At 52.9% G+C, this 18,614-nt stretch overlaps 1 gene segment (V, D, J or C); it reads left to right on the top strand.

Annotated features, from left to right (window-relative positions):
* The first annotated feature begins 676 nt into the window (after nt 1-676).
* Nucleotides 677-18,614, top strand: part of LOC134526983 (Ig gamma chain C region-like) — a 58,243-nt gene continuing 40,305 nt past the window's right edge. The window contains 2 exon segments of the C gene segment in view: nt 677-787; nt 1,418-1,556. Of these exon segments, the coding sequence occupies nt 677-787; nt 1,418-1,556 (250 nt within the window).

Raw genomic sequence — 18,614 nt, 5'->3', positions numbered from 1 at the left:
TTTTTTGATAGTTTTGACCCAAATCTGGCCTGCTTTGGCCCTTTTCGGCCCAGTTTTGACCTAAATCTGGGCCTGCTTGGGCCCTTCCTGGTCCTTGCAACCAAAATCTGGGCCTGCTTTGGCACGTTTTGGCTATTCTGACCCAAAGCTCAGCGTGCTTTGCCCTTTTTGGCCCTTTTCCACTCAAATCTGGGCCTGCTTTGGCCCTTTTTGGGCCAGTTTTGACCCAAATCTGGGCCTGCTTTCCCTTCTTTCTCCGTTCTTAACCCAAATCTCAGAAGCTTTTGCCCCTTATGACTAGTTTTACACCAAATCTGGGACAGTTTGTGTGCTTTTCCCCTTTCTGGCCATTTTTAACCCCCCAAAAAGGGGATGTTTTGCTTTTTCTACGTTTTTTTGCCCTAAATACGGGGCTGCTTTTACTGGTTGGAGACATTTCTGTTTCAAATGTTGGGATGTCTTTCCATTTTTGGCGATTTTTGCCCCAAATAGGGACATCTTTGGGCTTTTAAGCCTTTTTTTACCCCAAATCTGGGGATGTTTTCCTTTTTATGGCCATTTTTTCCCCAAATATTCAGAGAATGTGTCCTTTTTTGGCATGTTTTGCCCCAGATATGGGCATTTCTTTGCCTTATATGGGCATTTTTGCTCCCAAATATGGGCAGGTTTCCTCTTCATGGCTGTTTTTGCCCCAAATATTTGGATGCTTTTGCCTCTCTCGGCCATTTTTGCCCCAAATATTCAGATAATTCGTCGCTTTTTTGTCATTTTTGCCCCAAATATTCAGGTAATTTGTCTTTTTTTGGCGCTTTTGCCCCAGATATGGGCATTTCTCTGCCTTATATGGGCATTTTTGGTCCCAAATATGGGGAGGTTTCATCTTCTTGGCCATTTTTGCCCCACATATTTGGATGCTTTTGCCTCTCTTGGCTATTTTTGCCCCAAATACTCAGATAATTTGACTTTTTTTCTGCCATTTCTGCCCCAAATAATCAGATAATTTGGCTTTCTTTGGCTTTTTTGCCCCAAATATGGGCATTTCTCTGCCTTATATGGGCATTTTTGGTCCCAAATATGGGCATTTTCCCTCCTCTTTTGTCCGATTCCCCCCACAAAATCGGGCGATACTTTTCCCTTTTTTTTTTTTTATTTTTGCCCCTTTTTTCCCCCCCTTTTCTCTCCTTTTTTTTTTGTTTTTTAACCCACTTTTTCCCCACCACCACCTAAAAAACCCACTTTTTTATCGCGCGCCTGAAGAAACACCTCCCCCCCCCAAAAAAAAAATGCAATTTTAAGTCTTCGGGACGTGCCCGGAGGAAAAAAAAAGGGGTGAAACCCATCGTTGGGTTTTTTGGGGTTTTTTTTTCTTAAACTGGGGAGGGAATTGGGGTGAAAACGCCTGGGATGGGTGAAAAAGGGGTCGGGGGGCCCCCACCCCAAAAAAACTGGCCGGGGGGAGGGGTTTTTGTACGGCGGAGGGGGGTGTCGGTGTCACCGTGGCAATGCTGGTGGTATCGACGCGTGGGGCAGCGGGACAGCCGTCACCGTCTCCTCCGGTAAGTCTTCGTCCCCAACATCTCGCCGTGACTAATTTTGACATTTTTCGCCCCAAATTTTAGCCGGGGGCGGGAGGGGGAAGGCAGGCAGGAGACTTTCCTCCCCCCCCCCCCGCCTTTTCTTGGGGGGGGGGGGCCAAAACCCCAGCGAAATGGGTGGAAAAACGTCATATTTTCTTTTTTTGAGGGCGTTTCATCGAGGGGTGACGGTCTTTGGGGTGAAAAAGTCGATTTTTTGTTAATTTTTTTATTATGGGGGGGGTGTTTGGCCCGTGGGGGGAAAAATGGGGCGAAAAGTCGATATTTTTTGGTTGTTTTTTGGAGGGTTTTTCCCTTCGAAAAAGGGATTCGCCTTGAGGCAGTTTTGACGGCAGAATTTGGCAAAAAAAGGGTAATTCGAAGGTCATTTTCTTTTTTTTTAGGGAGGAATTAGTTTTGAGGTGATTGGATGGTCAAAAATAGGTCCAAAAAAAGCCCAAAATCGAGTTTTTAGGGTCTTTTTGGGGGGAGAAAGGTAATTTTAGGGTCTTTCTGGGGGGCGAAAATTAATTTGGAGGCGATTTGACGATGAAAAATAGGTCAAAAGGTGGTTTTTGAGTCGGGTTTTCGTTGTTTTCGAGGCCATTTGGGAGAAATAGGCGAAAATGTCGATTTTTAGGGTCTTTTTTTTTTTTTTTTCGGGAGGGGGAAAATAGCCCACAGGTGATTCGGTGGCAAAAATGGGCCAAAAAAAAAAAAAAAAAGATGATTTTAGGGTTCTTTCCGTGGAAAAAATAGTCTGTAGGTGATGGGATGGCGGAATTGGGCAAAAAAAAGTCAATTTAGGGTCTTTTTTTCTTAATAATAATAATGCGGGGCAATTTGATGGAAAAAAGGCTCAAAAAGCCCCACATTTCTGTGGTTTTCGGGTTTTTGGGGGGAGAAAAAATGAGATTTGGGGTCAAAGAGGCTCCACGTGCGGATTTTTTGTGCCGGGAGATGTTTAGTTTTGGGGCGGAAAATGATGTTTTTCTCCGAGGGACGGTATTTAATTGAGGGGATTTGGGGTAGGGTAGAAATAGCGATTTTTATTTTTTATTTTTAATCCCTTAGAGATTTTTATTAAGAAGTGGGTTTTTTTCTTTCCGGGGGAGAAAATGCTTCTTTTGGGCAAAAAAAAAAGGGAGGAAAAAAACAAAAAAGGACGTTTAGGGTCAAAATAAGCCGCGAAGAAAAGATTTGGTAGATTTTGACCTTTTTTTTCTTTTTTGGGGTTTTTTTTTGTGGGTTTTTAAGTGTTTGGTGGATCTTGCGTAAAAGATACCGATTTTATATTTTAGATATAAGTATTTTCAATGTCTATACATTTAAAAATACAAATATAGTGGTATTTATAAATAATATATATTTTTCTATATATTTATATAGTTTTCTATATATTTATATATTTTTCTATATATTTATAAATATATGGAAAAATATATAATTTTTTTCTATATATTTATATATTTTTCTATATATTTATATATTTTTCTATATATTTATATATTTTTCTATATATTTATATATTTTTTCTATATATTTATATATTTTTTCTATATATTTATATATTTTTTTCTATATATTTATATTTTTTCTATATATTTATATATTTTTTTCTATATATTTTTATAGTTTTCGGTATTTTTCTATATATTTACATAGAAAATATATCAAAATATATATTGAGATATACAAAAATCCATATATTTTTTATATATATATATATATATATTTTAGGTCATAAATTCTAAGTTAAAAGAGGAGAAATGTCGGGATTTTGGGGTGAAATTTGCGGCTTAAAAGTCCCTGAATTCGGGTCTTTGTGAATTTTCTTGAGCTTATTTTTCTTTTTTTGGCGATTTTTTTATTTTTTTTAAATCCCCTTTTTCTTTTTTTCTCCAAAAAGCGGCGTTTTTTTTGGGGGGGGGCTTTTAGGCGAATTTGGCGGGGGGGGGGGGGGGGGTGTTTAGTCTTGGCTTAAAAAAAAAAAACCCCAAACCCTTAATTTTTATAGTCATTTTAGGGCAGTTTTAGGGGATTTTAACAGGAACCAGGAATTCAACTATAAATAATGATTGTTTCCCCCCAAATTTCGCTTATTAACGACTCATTAATTAAGAAAATGTGACATTTTAAGCAGGGACATGGGGGGGGGGGGGGATTTTTGCCCTTTTTGAAGCATTATCGTGATTTTTTTTTCTATAATATCTATTTATTTAACCCATAACCGCACAAAATCTCCCCGTTAATTGAAATTTTTCCTCAATTATCGCTAATTAGGGCTCCGTGGGTCTCGAAATGGGGCATTTCGGGGTACATTTAGGGGTGAAAAAGATCAATTACATTAGAAGTTTTCTATTTTTTTTAATTATTATTTTTTTTTAAGGGTTGTTTTCCCCCCCGCCCCCCCAAAAAAACGGCCGGTTTTCGCCCCGCAGGTGGCAGCTGCGGTTCTTTGTTTTTCAGCCCAGTTTTGCCCAAAATAGCCCGGTTTCGGTTTCGAAAACAGCAAAAAAAAAAAAAAACCCCAAAACCGAGAAGTGACTTTTTTTTTTTTTTACCCGATTCCTCTTTTTTTTTTTTTATTGGCTTGAAAAATGATTATTTCTTTTTTTTGTTGTTTTTTTCATTAAAAAAACCTCCGATGAAGCAAAACCGGCCTAAAAACCAAAAAAAAAAAAAACCCAAAAAAAACCAACAAACCCCCAAAACCCAACAAAAACCAGCCCCTGCTTTGGGTGAAAAAGCAGCTTTTTTTCGGGGGGGGGGGGAAAGAGGGATTTTTGGGGTGAATTCAGGCGGGTTTGGGGCGATTTCAGGCGGGTTTTTAAGGTGGGGGGGGGGGAATAGATAGAATTGAAACGTATCGCGATATATTTTAATAGATATTAAATATATTTCTTGAATCGGGGGCGTGAAAGGGATTGGATGGTTTTAATTGATATTTTAATCGATTTAATAAGTATTTTAAGGTATTTTAAGGTATTTTAATAGGTATTTTAAGGTATTTTAATAGGTACTTTAAGGTACTTTAAGGTATTTTAAGGTATTTTAATAGGTATTTTAAGGTATTTTAAGGTATTTTAAGGTATTTTAAGGTATTTTAATAGGTATTTTAAGGTATTTTAAGGTATTTTAAGGTATTTTAATAGGTATTTTAATAGGTATTTTAAGGTATTTTAAGGTATTTTAAGGTATTTTAAGGTATTTTAAGGTATTTTAAGGTATTTTAATAGGTATTTTAAGGTATTTTAATTCCAACAGATATTTTAACGTATTTGATGACGCTAATTACCCACCGCTAATTACCCACGAGGCAATTAATTAAGCCCCGAAGAGCCGGGCAAGCGCTGGACTTAATTTACTTAGAGGTTTAAGCTAATTAACGGCTTTTTAATGAGATTTTGGGGGGGCAATTTAATTTATTTTTTTATTATTATTATTATTATTATTTTTAACTTCCCCCGAAGGAGGTTTTGGGGGTCGCAATTAGGGGCGGAGGAGCGGCGTTAATTAGCGCCTGGCGGTTAATGAGAGGCTGCCTCCCCCCGCCGGGGGGGGGCTGATTGCGGCCGGGTTGTTAATTAGAGCCGGTGGAGGTTGATTAATCGGAGGGGGGGGGGTGGCGCTAATTGCAGGAGCTGCTTTAATTGCCGTCATTAGGGGCTTTAATTGACTTCGGGGGGGCCGGGGACTCGATGGGGTGGAGCGCAGCCGCGGCCCCAGGGCCAGTACTGGTCCAGTGCTGGTCCCAGTTGGTACTGGGCCGGTACTGGTCCTGCAGGAGCGGCTAGGGCGGCCAGTACTGGTCCGTTACTGGTCCCAGTTGGTACTGGTCCAGTACTGGTCCTCTAGATCCAGCTACAGCATGCCGGTACTGGTCCCAGTATGGGGTACTGGGCCGGTACTGGTCCTGCAGGAGCGGCTATAGGGTGCCAGTACTGGTCCCGTACTGGTCCCAGCTGGTACTGGTCCAGTACTGGTCCCGCAGGAGCGGCTAGGGGTGCTGGTACTGGTCCAGTACTGGTCCCAGCTGGTACTGGTCCAGTACTGGTCCAGCAGGAGCGGGTAGGGGTGCCAGTACTGGTCCCAGTTGGTACTGGTCCGGTACTGGTCCTCTAGATCCAGCTACAGCATGCCGGCACTGGTCCTAGTATGGGGTACTGGTCCAGTACTGGTCTGGTAGAAGCGGCTATAGGGTGCCAGTACTGGTCCCGTACTGGTCCCAGCTGGTACTGGTCCAGTACTGGTCCTGCAGGAGCGGCTAGGGGTGCTGGTACTGGTCCAGTACTGGTCCCAGCTGGTACTGGTCCAGTACTGGTCCCGCAGGAGCGGCTACGGGTGCTGGTACTGGTCCAGTGCTGGTCCCAGCTGGTGCTGGTCCCAGCTGGTACTGGTCCAGTACTGGTCCTGCAGGAGCGGCTAGGGGTGCCGGTACTGGTCCAGTGCTGGTCCCAGCTGGTACTGGTCCGGTACTGGTCCTCTAGATCCACCTACGGGGTGCCGGTACTGGTCCCAGTATGGGGTACTGGGCCGGTACTGGTCCTGCAGGAGCAGCTAGGGGGGCCGGTACTGGTCCCGTACTGGTCCCAGTTGGTACTGGTCCAGTACTGGTCCTGCAGGAGCAGCTAGGGGTGCCGGTACTGGTCCCGTACTGGTCCCAGTTGGTACTGGTCCAGTACTGGTCCAGTAGAAGCAGCTGTGGGGTGGCTATAGGGTGCCGGTACTGGTCCCGTACTGGTCCCAGTTGGTACTGGTCCAGTACTGGTCCAGTAGAAGCAGCTGTGGGGTGGCTATAGGGTGCCGGTACTGGTCCCGTACTGGTCCCAGCTGGTACTGGTCCAGTACTGGTCCCGCAGGAGCGGCTATAGGGCACCGGTACTGGTCCAGTGCTGGTCCCAGCTGGTACTGGTCCAGTACTGGTCCTGCAGGAGCGGCTATAGGGTGCCGGTACTGGTCCAGTGCTGGTCCCAGCTGGTACTGGTCCGGTACTGGTCCTCTAGATCCAGCTACAGCATGCCGGTACTGGTCCCAGTATGGGGTACTGGTCCTGCAGGAGCAGCTAGGGGGCCGGTACTGGTCCAGTACTGGTCCTGCAGGAGTGGCTATAGGGTGCCGGTCCTAGTCCCGTACTGGTCCCAGCTGGTACTGGTCCAGTACTGGTCCCGCAGGAGCGGCTAGGGGTGCTGGTACTGGTCCAGTACTGGTCCCAGCTGGTACTGGTCCAGTACTGGTCCTGCTGGAGCGGCTATAGGGTGCCGGTACTGGTCCAGTGCTGGTCCCAGCTGGTACTGGTCCGGTACCGTTCCTCTAGATCCAGCTACAGCATGCCGGTACTGGTCCCAGTATGGGGTACTGGTCCAGTACTGGTCCTGCAGGAGCGGCTATAGGGGGCCGGTACTGGTCCCAGCTGGTACTGGTCCAGTACTGGTCCTGCAGGAGCAGCTAGGGTTGCCAGTACTGGTCCAGTGCTGGTCCCAGCTGGTACTGGTCCAGTACTGGTCCTCTAGATCCAGCTACAGCATGCCGGTACTTGTCCCAGTATGGGGTACTGGGCCGGTACTGGTCCTGCAGGAGCGGCTAGGGGTCCCGGTACTGGTCCGGTACTGGTCCCAGTATGGGGTACTGGGCCGGTACTGGTCCTGCAGGAGCAGCTGTAGGGGGCCAGTACTGGTCCAGTGCTGGTCCCAGTTGGTACTGGTCCAGTACTGGTCCGGTAGAAGCAGCTGTGGGGTGGCTATAGGGTGCCGGTACTGGTCCCGTACTGGTCCTGCAGGAGCGGCTAGGGGTGCCGGTACTGGTCCAGTGCTGGTCCCAGCTGGTACTGGTCCGGTACTGGTCCTCTAGATCCAGCTACGGGGTGCCGGTACTGGTCCCAGTATGGGGTACTGGGCCGGTACTGGTCCTGCAGGAGCGGCCAGAGGGGCCGGTACTGGTCCAGTACTGGTCCCAGTATGGGGTACTGGTCCAGTACTGGTCTGGTAGAAGCGGCTATAGGGGGCCAGTACTGGTCCCAGCTGGTACTGGTCCAGTACTGGTCCCGCAGGAGCGGCTATGGGGTGCCCGTACTGGTCCAGTGCTGGTCCCAGCTGGTACTGGTCCGGTACTGGTCCTGCAGGAGTGGCTAGGGGTCCCGGTACTGGTCCTCTAGATCCAGCTATGGGGTGCCGGTACTGGTCCCAGTATGGGGTACTGGTCCAGTACTGGTCCTGCAGGAGCGGCTAGGGGGGCCGGTACTGGTCCTGTACTGGTCCCAGCTGGTACTGGTCCTGTACTGGCCCTCTAGATCCAGCTATGGCGTGCCGGTACTGGTCCCAGTATGGGGTACTGGTCCAGTACTGGTCCTGCAGATGCAGCTGTAGGGGGCCGGTACTGGTCCCGTACTGGTCCCAGTTGGTACTGGTCCAGTACTGGTCCTGCAGGAGCGGCTGGGGAGCCAGTACTGGTCCAGTGCTGGTCCCAGCTGGTACTGGTCCAGTACTGGTCCTGCTGGAGCGGCTATAGGGGGCCAGTACTGGTCTGTTACTGGTCCCAGTTGGTACTGGTCCCGTACTGGTCCTGCAGGAGCGGCTATAGGGGGCCGGTACTGGTCCCAGTTGGTACTGGTCCAGTACTGGTCCCGCAGGAGCGGCTAGGGGTGCTGGTACTGGTCCAGTACTGGTCCCGCAGGAGCGGCTAGGGGTGCCGGTACTGGTCCAGTGCTGGTCCCAGCTGGTACTGGTCTGGTACTGGTCCCCTAGATCCAGCTACAGCATGCCGGCACTGGTCCCAGTATGGGGTACTGGTCCAGTACTGGTCCTGCAGGAGCAGCTAGGGGGGCCGGTACTGGTCCGGTACTGGTCCCAGTATGGGGTACTGGTCCAGTAGTGGTCCTGCAGACGCAGCTGTGGGTGGCCAGTACTGGCCCAGTATGGGTTAACTGGGGGGGTCCGGTATCCGTACTGGTCCGGTACTGGTACGTACTGGTCCCGCAGGAGCAGCTGTGGGGGTGCCGTTACTGGTCCCAGCAGGGGGGCAACTGGTGGGAGGGCCGGTACTGGTCCAACTGGGGCGGCTGTGGGGTGCGGTGCTGGTCCCATACTGGGCCATACTGGTCCGTACTGGTCCGGTAGAAGCAGCTCTGGGGCTACAGGTGGGAATTCCTGTGTGTATGGGGGAATTTGCACCAAAATTGGGGGGTTTTGCACCAAAAATGGGGGGGGGGGTGTTTGCCCCCAAACGGTGATTTTTTTGGCAGCAAAAATGTTGGGGGGGGGGCGTGTCTTTGCCCGAAAACGGTGGATTCTACCCCAAACGAGGGGTGTTTGCCCAAAAACGGCGATTTTTATTGTTCGCTCTCGAATTGGGGGGGGGGGGGGGGGGCGTGTTTCGTTTCTCAGAAATGGTGATTTTTCGCTTTTCAATTTGGGGGGGGGACATGTGTTTCTTTTCCCCCCAAAAATGGCGATTTTTCGCTCTCGAATTGGGGGGGGGCGGTTCGTTTCTCAGAAATGGTGATTTTTCGCTTTTAAATTTGGGGGGGGGGGACATGTGTTTCTTTTTTCCCCCAAAATGGCGATTTTTCGCTCTCGAATTGGGGGGGGGTGTTTCGTTTCTCAGAAATGGTGATTTTTCGCTTTTAAATTTGGGGGGGGGGGGCACGTGTGTTTCTTTTCGCTCCCAAAAATGGCCATTTTTCGCTCTCGAATGGTGGGGGGGGGGGGGAGGGGGCTTTTTTACCCCCAAACCGGTGATTTCTGCCCCCGAACTGAAGCGGGGAGCGGGGCGGGGGGGGGGTGTGTTTTTGTCCTCTTTTGCCCCAAAACTGGCCATTCCACCCCCCCCCAAAAAAAAAAAAAAAACAAACCAAAAAAACCAACCAATCCCCCTTTGCCCCCCGCCGCCTCTTTCCCCAAAACCTGCGGATTTCCCCTCGAAATGTGTGGTTTTTTTCCCCCCCCCCACAAAAAATAACCCGACAGAAGGTTCCCGAGCCCCCGACCTCTTCCCGCTGGTCGCCTGCGGCTCCTCCTCGGCCACCCAGAGCCTCTACTCGGTGGCCTGCGCGGCCTTGGGCTTCGTCCCCTCCGACATCGCCTTCGACTGGAGCGATTCCGGCAACCGGAGCGTCGCCGCCGGGGTTTGGGTGGCCTACCCCCCCGTGCCCGTAGCCCGCCGCTACGCCGCCGCTAGCCACCTGAGCCTGCCGCTAGCCCAGGGCAAGAGCCAACAGCCCTTTTATTGCCGGGTGCGGCACTCGACGGGAGAACGCGTGGCCAAGGTCGTCAATCCCGGTGAGTGGAGGGGACGCCGTGGGAAGGGGCCGGGGGGGAGGGGGGGGCCCTTCCCTGCATCCCGGCGCATCCCAGTGCTTCCCAGTACGGCCGCGTCCTTCCCTGAGCTTCATCCCAGTGCCGCTTCCCAGTATGACCACGTCCTTCCCAGTATGGCTTCATCCTTCCCTGAGCTTCATCCCAGTGCCGCTTCCCAGTATGGCCGCGTCCTTCCCTGAGCTTCATCCCAGTATGGCCGCATCCTTCCCTGAGCTTCATCCCAGTGCCACTTCCCAGTATGGCCGCGTCCTTCCCAGTATGGCCGCGTCCTTCCCTGAGCTTCATCCCAGTATGGCCGCGTCCTTCCCAGTATGGCCGCGTCCTTCCCTGAGCTTCATCCCAGTATGGCCGCGTCCTTCCCAGTATGGCTTCATCCTTCCCTGAGCTTCATCCCAGTGCCACTTCCCAGTATGGCCGCGTCCTTCCCAGTATGGCCGCGTCCTTCCCAGTATGGCCGCGTCCTTCCCTGAGCTTCATCCCAGTATGGCCGCATCCTTCCCAGTATGGCTTCATCCCAGTGCCGCTTCCCAGTACGGCCGCGTCCTTCCCTGAGCTTCATCCCAGTATGGCCGCATCCTTCCCAGTACGGCCGCGTCCTTCCCTGAGCTTCATCCCAGTATGGCCGCGTCCTTCCCAGTATGGCCGCGTCCTTCCCAGTATGGCCGCGTCCTTCCCTGAGCTTCATCCCAGTATGGCCGCGTCCTTCCCAGTGCCGCATCCTTCCCTGAGCTTCATCCCAGTGCCGCATCCCAGTGCTGCATCCCAGCACCCGGAGCATCCTTCCCAGTATGGCCGCATCCTTCCCAGTGCCGCATCCCAGTATGGCCGCATCCTTCCCAGTGCCGCATCCCAGTATGGCTTCATCCTTCCCTGAGCTTCATCCCAGTGCGGCCGCATCCTTCCCAGCACCCGGAGCATCCTTCCCAGTGCGGCCGCATCCATCCCGGCTCCGCATCCCAGTGCGGCCGCATCCATCCCGGCTCCGCATCCCAGTGCCGCTACGTCATTCCCAGTGCGGCCGCGTCATTCCCGGTGCTTCATCCCAGCGCCGCTGCCGTCCTTCCCGGTGCCGCATCCCAGCTCCGCGTCCCGCTCCGGCCGCATCCTCCCCCTTCCCTTCCCCTCTCCCCCCCCTCCCTCCCTCCTGCGCCATCCCGGTGGGTGTGTCCCCCCCTGACCCATCCCCCACCGTTCCCGCCCCAGATCCCGTCGACGTGGTCCCCGTCGTCACCCTCCGCCCGCCTTCCCGCGAGGAGTTCGAGGGTCCCTACCGCAATTCCAGCCTCCTCTGCCAATTCCGGGGTCCCCGTCGGCCGGAAACCCCTTTCCGCTGGTTGAAAAACGGGATCCCCCTTCAAGAAGGGATCACCACCGAAAACCCGGTGACCGACGGGCGAGGGGCTTACGTCGCCAACAGCTGGGCCACCGTCACCGAAGCCCAGTGGGACGCCGGCACCGTCTACACTTGCCAAGTGGCCGGGGAGTTGAGGAACACCAGTAAAGCGCTGGAATGCGGCTGTAAGTCATACTGGGGGGGGGGATGGGACGTCATTTTGGGGGGCGACCAACCCCAGGGTGGCGGGGACGTCATTTTGGGGGGCGACCACCCCGCCACCATCGACCCCGGGGTGGTGGGGACGTCATTTTGGAGGGCGACCAACCCCGGGGTGGCGGGGACGTCATTTTGGAGGGCGACCACCCCGCCACCATCAACCCCGGGGTGGTGGGGACGTCATTTTGGAGGGCGACCAACCCCAGGGTGGCGGGGACGTAATTTTGGAGGGCGACCACCCCGCCACCATCGACCCCGGGGTGGCGGGGGACGTCATTTTGGGTGGCAACCACCCCGCCACCATCAACCCCGGGGTGGTGGGGACGTCATTTTGGAGGGCGACCAACCCCAGGGTGGCAGGGACGTCATTTTGGGGGGCGACCACCCCGCCACCATCGACCCTGGGGTGGCGGGGACGTCATTTTGGGGGGCGACCACCCCGCCACCATCAACCCCGAGGTGGCGGGGACGTCATTTTGGAGGGCAACCATCAACTCCGACCTTCTCCTAGATGACCGGCCGGAAGGGGGTGAGGATATCGCCGTCCGCGTCATTCCCCCCTCCTTCGCCGACATCTTCAAGGACAAAGTAGCCAAACTGACCTGCAAGGTGGCCAACTTGCCCAGCGTGGAAGGTTTGGTCATCTCCTGGTGGAAAGAAAACGGGGAGAAGCTGGAAACCAAGACGGGGCCTCAGGTCCTCCAACCCAACGGGCTCTTCGGGGTGGAAGGGGTGGCCACCGTCTGCGCCGACGAGTGGGACAAGGGGGACGTCTACACCTGCAAGGTCACCCACCCCGAGCTCCTCTTCCCCGCCGAGGTCAAGCTGCAGAAGACCAGCGGTAGGTCCTTTTTTGGGGGAAAACGGGGCGGGGGAAACGGGTGCAACGGCATCGCCTTTTTTTTTTTTTTTTCTTTTTTTTATGAAATTTGGGGGGAAATGGGTGAAATCGCGTCACATTTTTTTCCGAAATCTGGGGAGAAATGGGTGCAATGCACGATTTCTTTTGCCAAATCGAGAGAAATTGACCCAATTCCCCCATTTCTTTCGCAAAATCGAGAAATTGACCCAATTCCCCCATTTCTTTCGCAAAATCGAGAAATTGACCCAATTCCCCCATTTCTTTCGCAAAATCGAGGGGAAAGAGACCCAATTCCCCCATTTCTCTTGCAAAAATTGAGAGAAATTGACCCAATTCCCCCATTTCTCTTGCAAAAATTGAGAGAAATTGACCCAATTCCCCCATTTCTCTTGCAAAAATTGAGAGAAATTGACCCAATTCCCCCATTTCTCTTGCCTAAATCAAGGAAAACGATGCGATTGCACCTTTTTTGGGGCCAAATCTGAGGAAAAATGATGCAATTCCCCCATTTCTTTCGCAAAATCGAGCGGAAAGGGACCCAATTCCCCCATTTCTTTTGCCTAAATCAAGGAAAATGATTCAATTCCCCCATTTCCTTCGCTAAATCGAGAGAAATTGACCCAATTCCCCCATTTCTTTTGCCTAAATCAAGGAAAACGATGCGATCGCACCTTTTTTTGGGGCTAAATCTGAGGAAATTCACCCAATTCCCCCATTTCTTTTGCCTAAATCAAGGAAAATGATTCAATTCCCCCATTTCTTTCGCTAAATCGAGAGAAATTGACCCAATTCCCCCCTTTCTTTCGCAAAATCGAGCGGAAAGGGACCCAATCCCCCCATTTATTTTGCCTAAATCCAAGGAAAACGATGCGACCGCACCTTTTTTGGGGCCAAATCTGAGGGGAAAACGATGCGATTCCCCCCCTTTCTTCCGCAAAATCGAGCGGAAAGGGACCCGATTTCCCCCCCCCCGCCCCCGCGTTTCTTTTTGCCCAAATCCGCGGAAAACCCCCGCGATTCCCCTTTCCTCGGCAACGCCGCCCTAACCCTCCCCCCCCCCCCCGCCCCTTTCCAGGCCGCGACGGCAGAGCCCCCTCCATCTACGTCTTCCCCCCGCCCGCCGACCAGCTCTCCATGCACGAAAGCGCCACCGTCACCTGCCTGGTGAAGGGTTTCAACCCTCCGGATCTCTTCGTCCGTTGGCTCCGCAACGGCGAACCCTTGCCGGCCGCCGATTCCGTCACCATGCCCCCGGCCGCCGAATCCCAGGCCCCCCTCGCCTACTTCACCTACAGCTCCTTGACGGTCAGCGGGGAGGACTGGGCGGCCGGCAACGTCTTCACTTGCCTGGTGGGCCACGAGCAGATCCCCCTCCAGGTGGCCCAGAAGTCGGTGGACAAAGCTTCGGGTAAACCCACCTCCGTCAACGTCTCCCTGGTGCTCTCCGACGCCGCCAGCGCCTGCTACTAAAAAAAAAAACCCCCTTTTCCTCCCCTTCGGGGTGTTCGTTTTCCGGATTTCTGGACCTAAAAAAAAAAAAAACCACCCCTCCCCTCCCCATCCCCCCCCAAAACACGGAAAAAAAAAAAAGGCAATAAAAATCAAATTTTTCTGAACAACGAGAAAGGAGCCGCCGAGCGCCGCCGCCGCCCCGGTTTTTTTTTTTTTTTTCCTCCTTTTTTTCGGTTGCCTTGGGGGCGGGGGGGGGGAAACGTTGCGTCGCGGCGCCTTCCCGCAGCTCTGTTTTTTACGGGGGGGTAAAACAAAACAAACCAAAACAAAAAACCCCAAAAAATCCAAAAAAAAAAAAGGGAGGGGGGGGGAAGGCGGGCGGAGGGGGCCGGGATTTTGAGAGGCGGGGGAAGGGAAGGGACGGGACACGCTTCCCGGCGGCGGGAGGTTGCGGCGGCCGCCTCTCGCTGCCGGCCGGAGCGACGTCTTGCTTGCGTCTTCCTGCCAGCCGTATCCTTCCGGAAGCTTCTCCCTGTCTTGCTCCATCCCTTTGGAAGCGCCTTCCTCTTCCTGCATCTTCCTTCTTGGCGCTTCCCCCTTGGAAGCATCTTCCTTCTTGGCGCTTCCCCCTTGGAAGCATCTCCCTTTTGCCGCGTCCTTCTGGAACCATCTCCCTCTTGCTCCATCCCTTTGGAACCATCTCCCTCTTCCTCTTCCTGCATCTCCCTCTTGCTCCATCCCTTTGGAAGCATCTTCCTCTTCCTCCATCTCCCTCTTGCTCCATCCCTTTGGAAGCGTCTCCCTCTTTCTCCATCCCTTTGGAAGCGTCTCCCTCTTTCTCCATCCCTTTGGAAGCGTCTCCCTCTTTCTCCATCCCTTTGGAAGCGTCTTCCTCTTCCTCTTCCTGCATCTCCCTCTTGCTCCATCCCTTTGGAAGCATCTCCCTCTTGCTCCATCCCTTTGGAAGCATCTCCCTCTTGCTCCATCCCTTTGGAAGCATCTCCCTCTTGCTCCATCCCTTTGGAAGCATCTTCCTCTTCCTGCATCTCCCTCTTGCTCCATCCCTTTGGAAGCGTCTCCCTCTTGCTCCATCCCTTTGGAAGCGTCTCCCTCTTGCTCCATCCCCCTTGGAAGCGTCTCCCTCTTTCTGCATCTCCCTCTTGCTCCATCCCTTTGGAAGCGTCTTCCTCTTTCTGCATCTCCCTCTTGCTCCATCCCTTTGGAAGCGTCTTCCTCTTCCTCTTCCTCCATCTCCCTCTTGCTCCATCCCTTTGGAACCATCTCCCTCTTGCTCCATCCCTTTGGAAGCGTCTTCCTCTTCCTCCATCTCCTTCTTTCTCCATCCCTTTGGAAGCATCTTCCTCTTCCTCCATCTCCCTCTTTCTCCATCCCTTTGGAACCGTCTCCCTCTTTCTCCATCCCTTTGGAACCGTCTCCCTCTTTCTCCATCCCTTTGGAAGCGTCTCCCTCTTGCTCCATCCCTTTGGAAGCGTCTCCCTCTTCCTCTTCCTCCATCTCCCTCTTGCTCCATCCCTTTGGAAGCGTCTTCCTCTTCCTCCATCTCCCTCTTGCTCCATCCCTTTGGAAGCGTCTCCCTCTTGCAGCATCCTTCTGGAACCATCTTCCTCTTCCTGCATCTTCCTTCTTGCCGCATCCCTTTGGAAGCATCTTCCTTCTTGCCGCATCTCCCTCTTGCCCCATCCCTTTGGAAGCATCTCCCTCTTGCCCCATCCCTTTGGAAGCGCCTTCCTTCTTGCTGCATCCTCTTGGAAGCATCTCCTTGCTGCATGGTCGGTCCTTCTCTGCCACATCCTTCTGGAAGCATCTTCCTCTTGCGCCATCCCTTTGGAAGCGTCTTCCTCTTCCTGCATCTCCCTCTTGCTCCATCCCCCTTGGAAGCGTCTCCCTCTTGCTCCGTCCCTTTGGAAGCGTCTCCCTCTTGCCACATCTTCTTGGAAGCGCCTTCCTCTTGCCGCATCACCCTCTTGCTCCATCCCTTTGGAAGCGTCTCCCTCTTGCTCCATCCCTTTGGAAGCGCCTCCCTCTTCCTCCCTCTCCCTCTTGCTCCATCCCTTTGGAAGCGCCTTCCTCTTGCTCCATCCCTTTGGAAGCGCCTTCCTCTTCCTCCCTCTCCCTCTTGCTCCATCCCTTTGGAAGCGCCTTCCTCTTCCTCCCTCTCCCTCTTGCTCCATCCCTTTGGAAGCGCCTTCCTCTTCCTCCCTCTCCCTCTTGCTCCATCCCTTTGGAAGCGCCTTCCTCTTCCTCCCTCTCCCTCTTGCTCCATCCCTTTGGAAGCGCCTTCCTCTTCCTCCCTCTCCCTCTTGCTCCATCCCTTTGGAAGCGTCTCCCTCTTCCTCCCTCTCCCTCTTGCCGCATCCCTTTGGAAGCGCCTTCCTCTTCCTCCCTCTCCCTCTTGCCGCATCCCTTCGGAAGCGTCTCCCTCTTGCCCCATCTCCCTTGGAAGCATCTCCCTCCTGCTTCATCCCTTCGGAAGCGCCTTCCTCTTCCTCCATCCCTTCGGAAGCGTCTCCCTTCTTGCTGCATCTCCCTCTTGCCGCATCCTTCCGGAAGCTTCTTCCTCTTCCTCCCTCTCCCTCCTGCTCCATCCCTTTGGAAGCGCCTTCCTCTTCCTCCATCTCCCTCTTGCCGCATCCCTTCGGAAGCGTCTCCCTCTTGCCGCATCCCTTTGGAAGCGCCTTCCTCTTCCTCCATCTCCCTCTTGCCGCATCCCTTCGGAAGCGTCTCCCTTCTTGCCGCGTCTCCCTCTTGCCGCATCCTTCCGGAAGCGCCTTCCTCTTCCTCCCTCTCCCTCCTGCTCCATCCCTTCGGAAGCGCCTTTCTCCTGCTCCATCCCTTCGGAAGCTTCTTCCTCTTCCTCCCTCTCCCTCTTGCTCCATCCCTTCGGAAGCGTCTCCCTTCTTGCCGCATCCCCCTCGGATGCGCCGACCCCCTTTGCCCCCTGCAGCAGCCGCACCCCTTCCCCGCCCCCCCCCCCAAAACCCCCCCCACATTTGCAAAAAACAGCCTCTCGCCCCCTTTTTTTTGGGGGGGGGCAGGGAAAAAAAAGGGGAAATCCGCCCTCCCCCCTCCATGGGTGAACCCACCACGATTTTGGGTCAAAAAGGGCTTTTTTTTCTTAGGGGTGGAAGGTGAGGTAATGGCGGGGGGGGCTGCCTGCGATAGGGCCGCCCCCCCCTACATTTTGGGGCAGAAAGCCCGAGTTTTGGGGCACAAACCCCCAATTTCAGGGCACACACCCCCGATTTTGGGGCCCAACCCCCCAGATTTTGGGGTAGAAACTCCAGATTTTGGGGTGGAACCCCCCCATTTTGGGGTGGAACCCCCCCCCAGATTTTGGGACACGGACCCCAGGTTTTGGGGCTACAAACTCCACGTTTTGGGGGGAAATCCCCTGGATTTCGGGGCTCGAGCTCCACCCTTTGGGGTGCGCACCCCCCCCCGCCCCGTCTGGCCTTACAAAGCTGGGGTCCGTACTCCAAATTTTGGGCTTAAAACCCCCCCGATTTGGTGCTAACGCCCCCCCCCCCCTTCCCCCAGATTTTGGGTTACAAACTCCAGATTTTTGGGGCTGCGAACCTCAGATTCGGGGGGGGGGCGTACGACCCCTTCGATTTCGGGCGAAGACCGCCAGATTTCGGGGGCGCAGGTACCCTGACCCCCCCCTTTTTTCCAAGCAGCTCCCACCCGCCCCCCCCCCTAAAAAAAAAACCCCTCCCTTCCCAGCCTTGTGCTTAGCCAAAACCGCCCTAAATCGCCCCAAAACGGGTGTCCCTTTGCGCCCCGGGGTGCTGCGCCCCAGGGTGCCCCCCCTTGGCCGGGTGACGGCGTTAACCCTCCCTCTTTTTTTTGTGTGTCCCCCCCCCCCAAACCCCCAAAAAAAAGCCTTCCTGGACGGCTTCACGGAGGTGGAGGAGATGGACCTCAACAACCTCTGGGCCACGGCCTCGACCTTCATCGTCCTCTTCATCCTCAGCCTCTTCTACAGCGCCACCGTCACCTTGATCAAGGTACGGCACGCCCCCCCCGCCCCCAAATTCCTATTTTCCTCCCCCAAAATCCCTATACCCCCCTCCCAAAATCCCTATTTCTCTTCGTCCCCCGAAATCGCCATTTTTTCGTCCCCCGAAATCGCCATTTTTTCGTCCCCCGAAATCGCCATTTTTTCGTCCCCAAATCCTTATTTACCCCCCCAAAACATCCCTATCCCCCCCCTGCAAAATCCCTATTTTCTCCTCCCCAAATCCCTATTTTTTCCTCCGTTTTCAATAAGTCCCCATTTTTCCCTCCCCAAATCCCTATTTTTTTCCTCCGTTTTCAATAAGTCCCTATTTTTCCCTCCCCAAATCCCTATTTTTTTTCCTCCGTTTTCAATAAGTCCCCATTTTTCCCTCCCCAAATCCCTATTTTTCCCTCCCCAAATCCCTATTTTTCCCTCCCCAAATCCCTATTTTTCCCTCCGTTTTCAGTAAGTCCCTGTTTTTTTCCCCCCAATCCTTCCCTCAAATCCCTATTTTTTCCTCCGTTTTCAATACGTCCCTATTTTTCCCTCCCCAAATCCCTATTTTTCCCTCCCCAAATCCCTATTTTTCCCTCCGTTTTCAATAAGTCCCCATTTTCCCCCCAATCCTTCCTTCAAATCCCTATTTTTTTCCTCCGTTTTCAATACGTCCCTATTTTTCCCTCCCCAAATCCCTATTTTTCCCTCCCCAAATCCCTATTTTTCCCTCCCCAAATCCCTATTTTTCCCTCCCCAAATCCCTATTTTTCTCTCCGTTTTCAATAAGTCCCCATTTTTCCCCCAATCCTTCCCTCAAATCCCTATTTTTTCCTCCATTTTC

The sequence above is a fragment of the Chroicocephalus ridibundus genome, chromosome 25, assembly GCF_963924245.1.
Source record: "Chroicocephalus ridibundus chromosome 25, bChrRid1.1, whole genome shotgun sequence".
In the NCBI taxonomy this organism is placed as follows: Eukaryota; Metazoa; Chordata; class Aves; order Charadriiformes; family Laridae; genus Chroicocephalus; species Chroicocephalus ridibundus.
The sequence above is the reverse complement of the archived record's forward strand: the minus strand, read 5'-3'. Positions and strand labels throughout refer to the sequence as shown.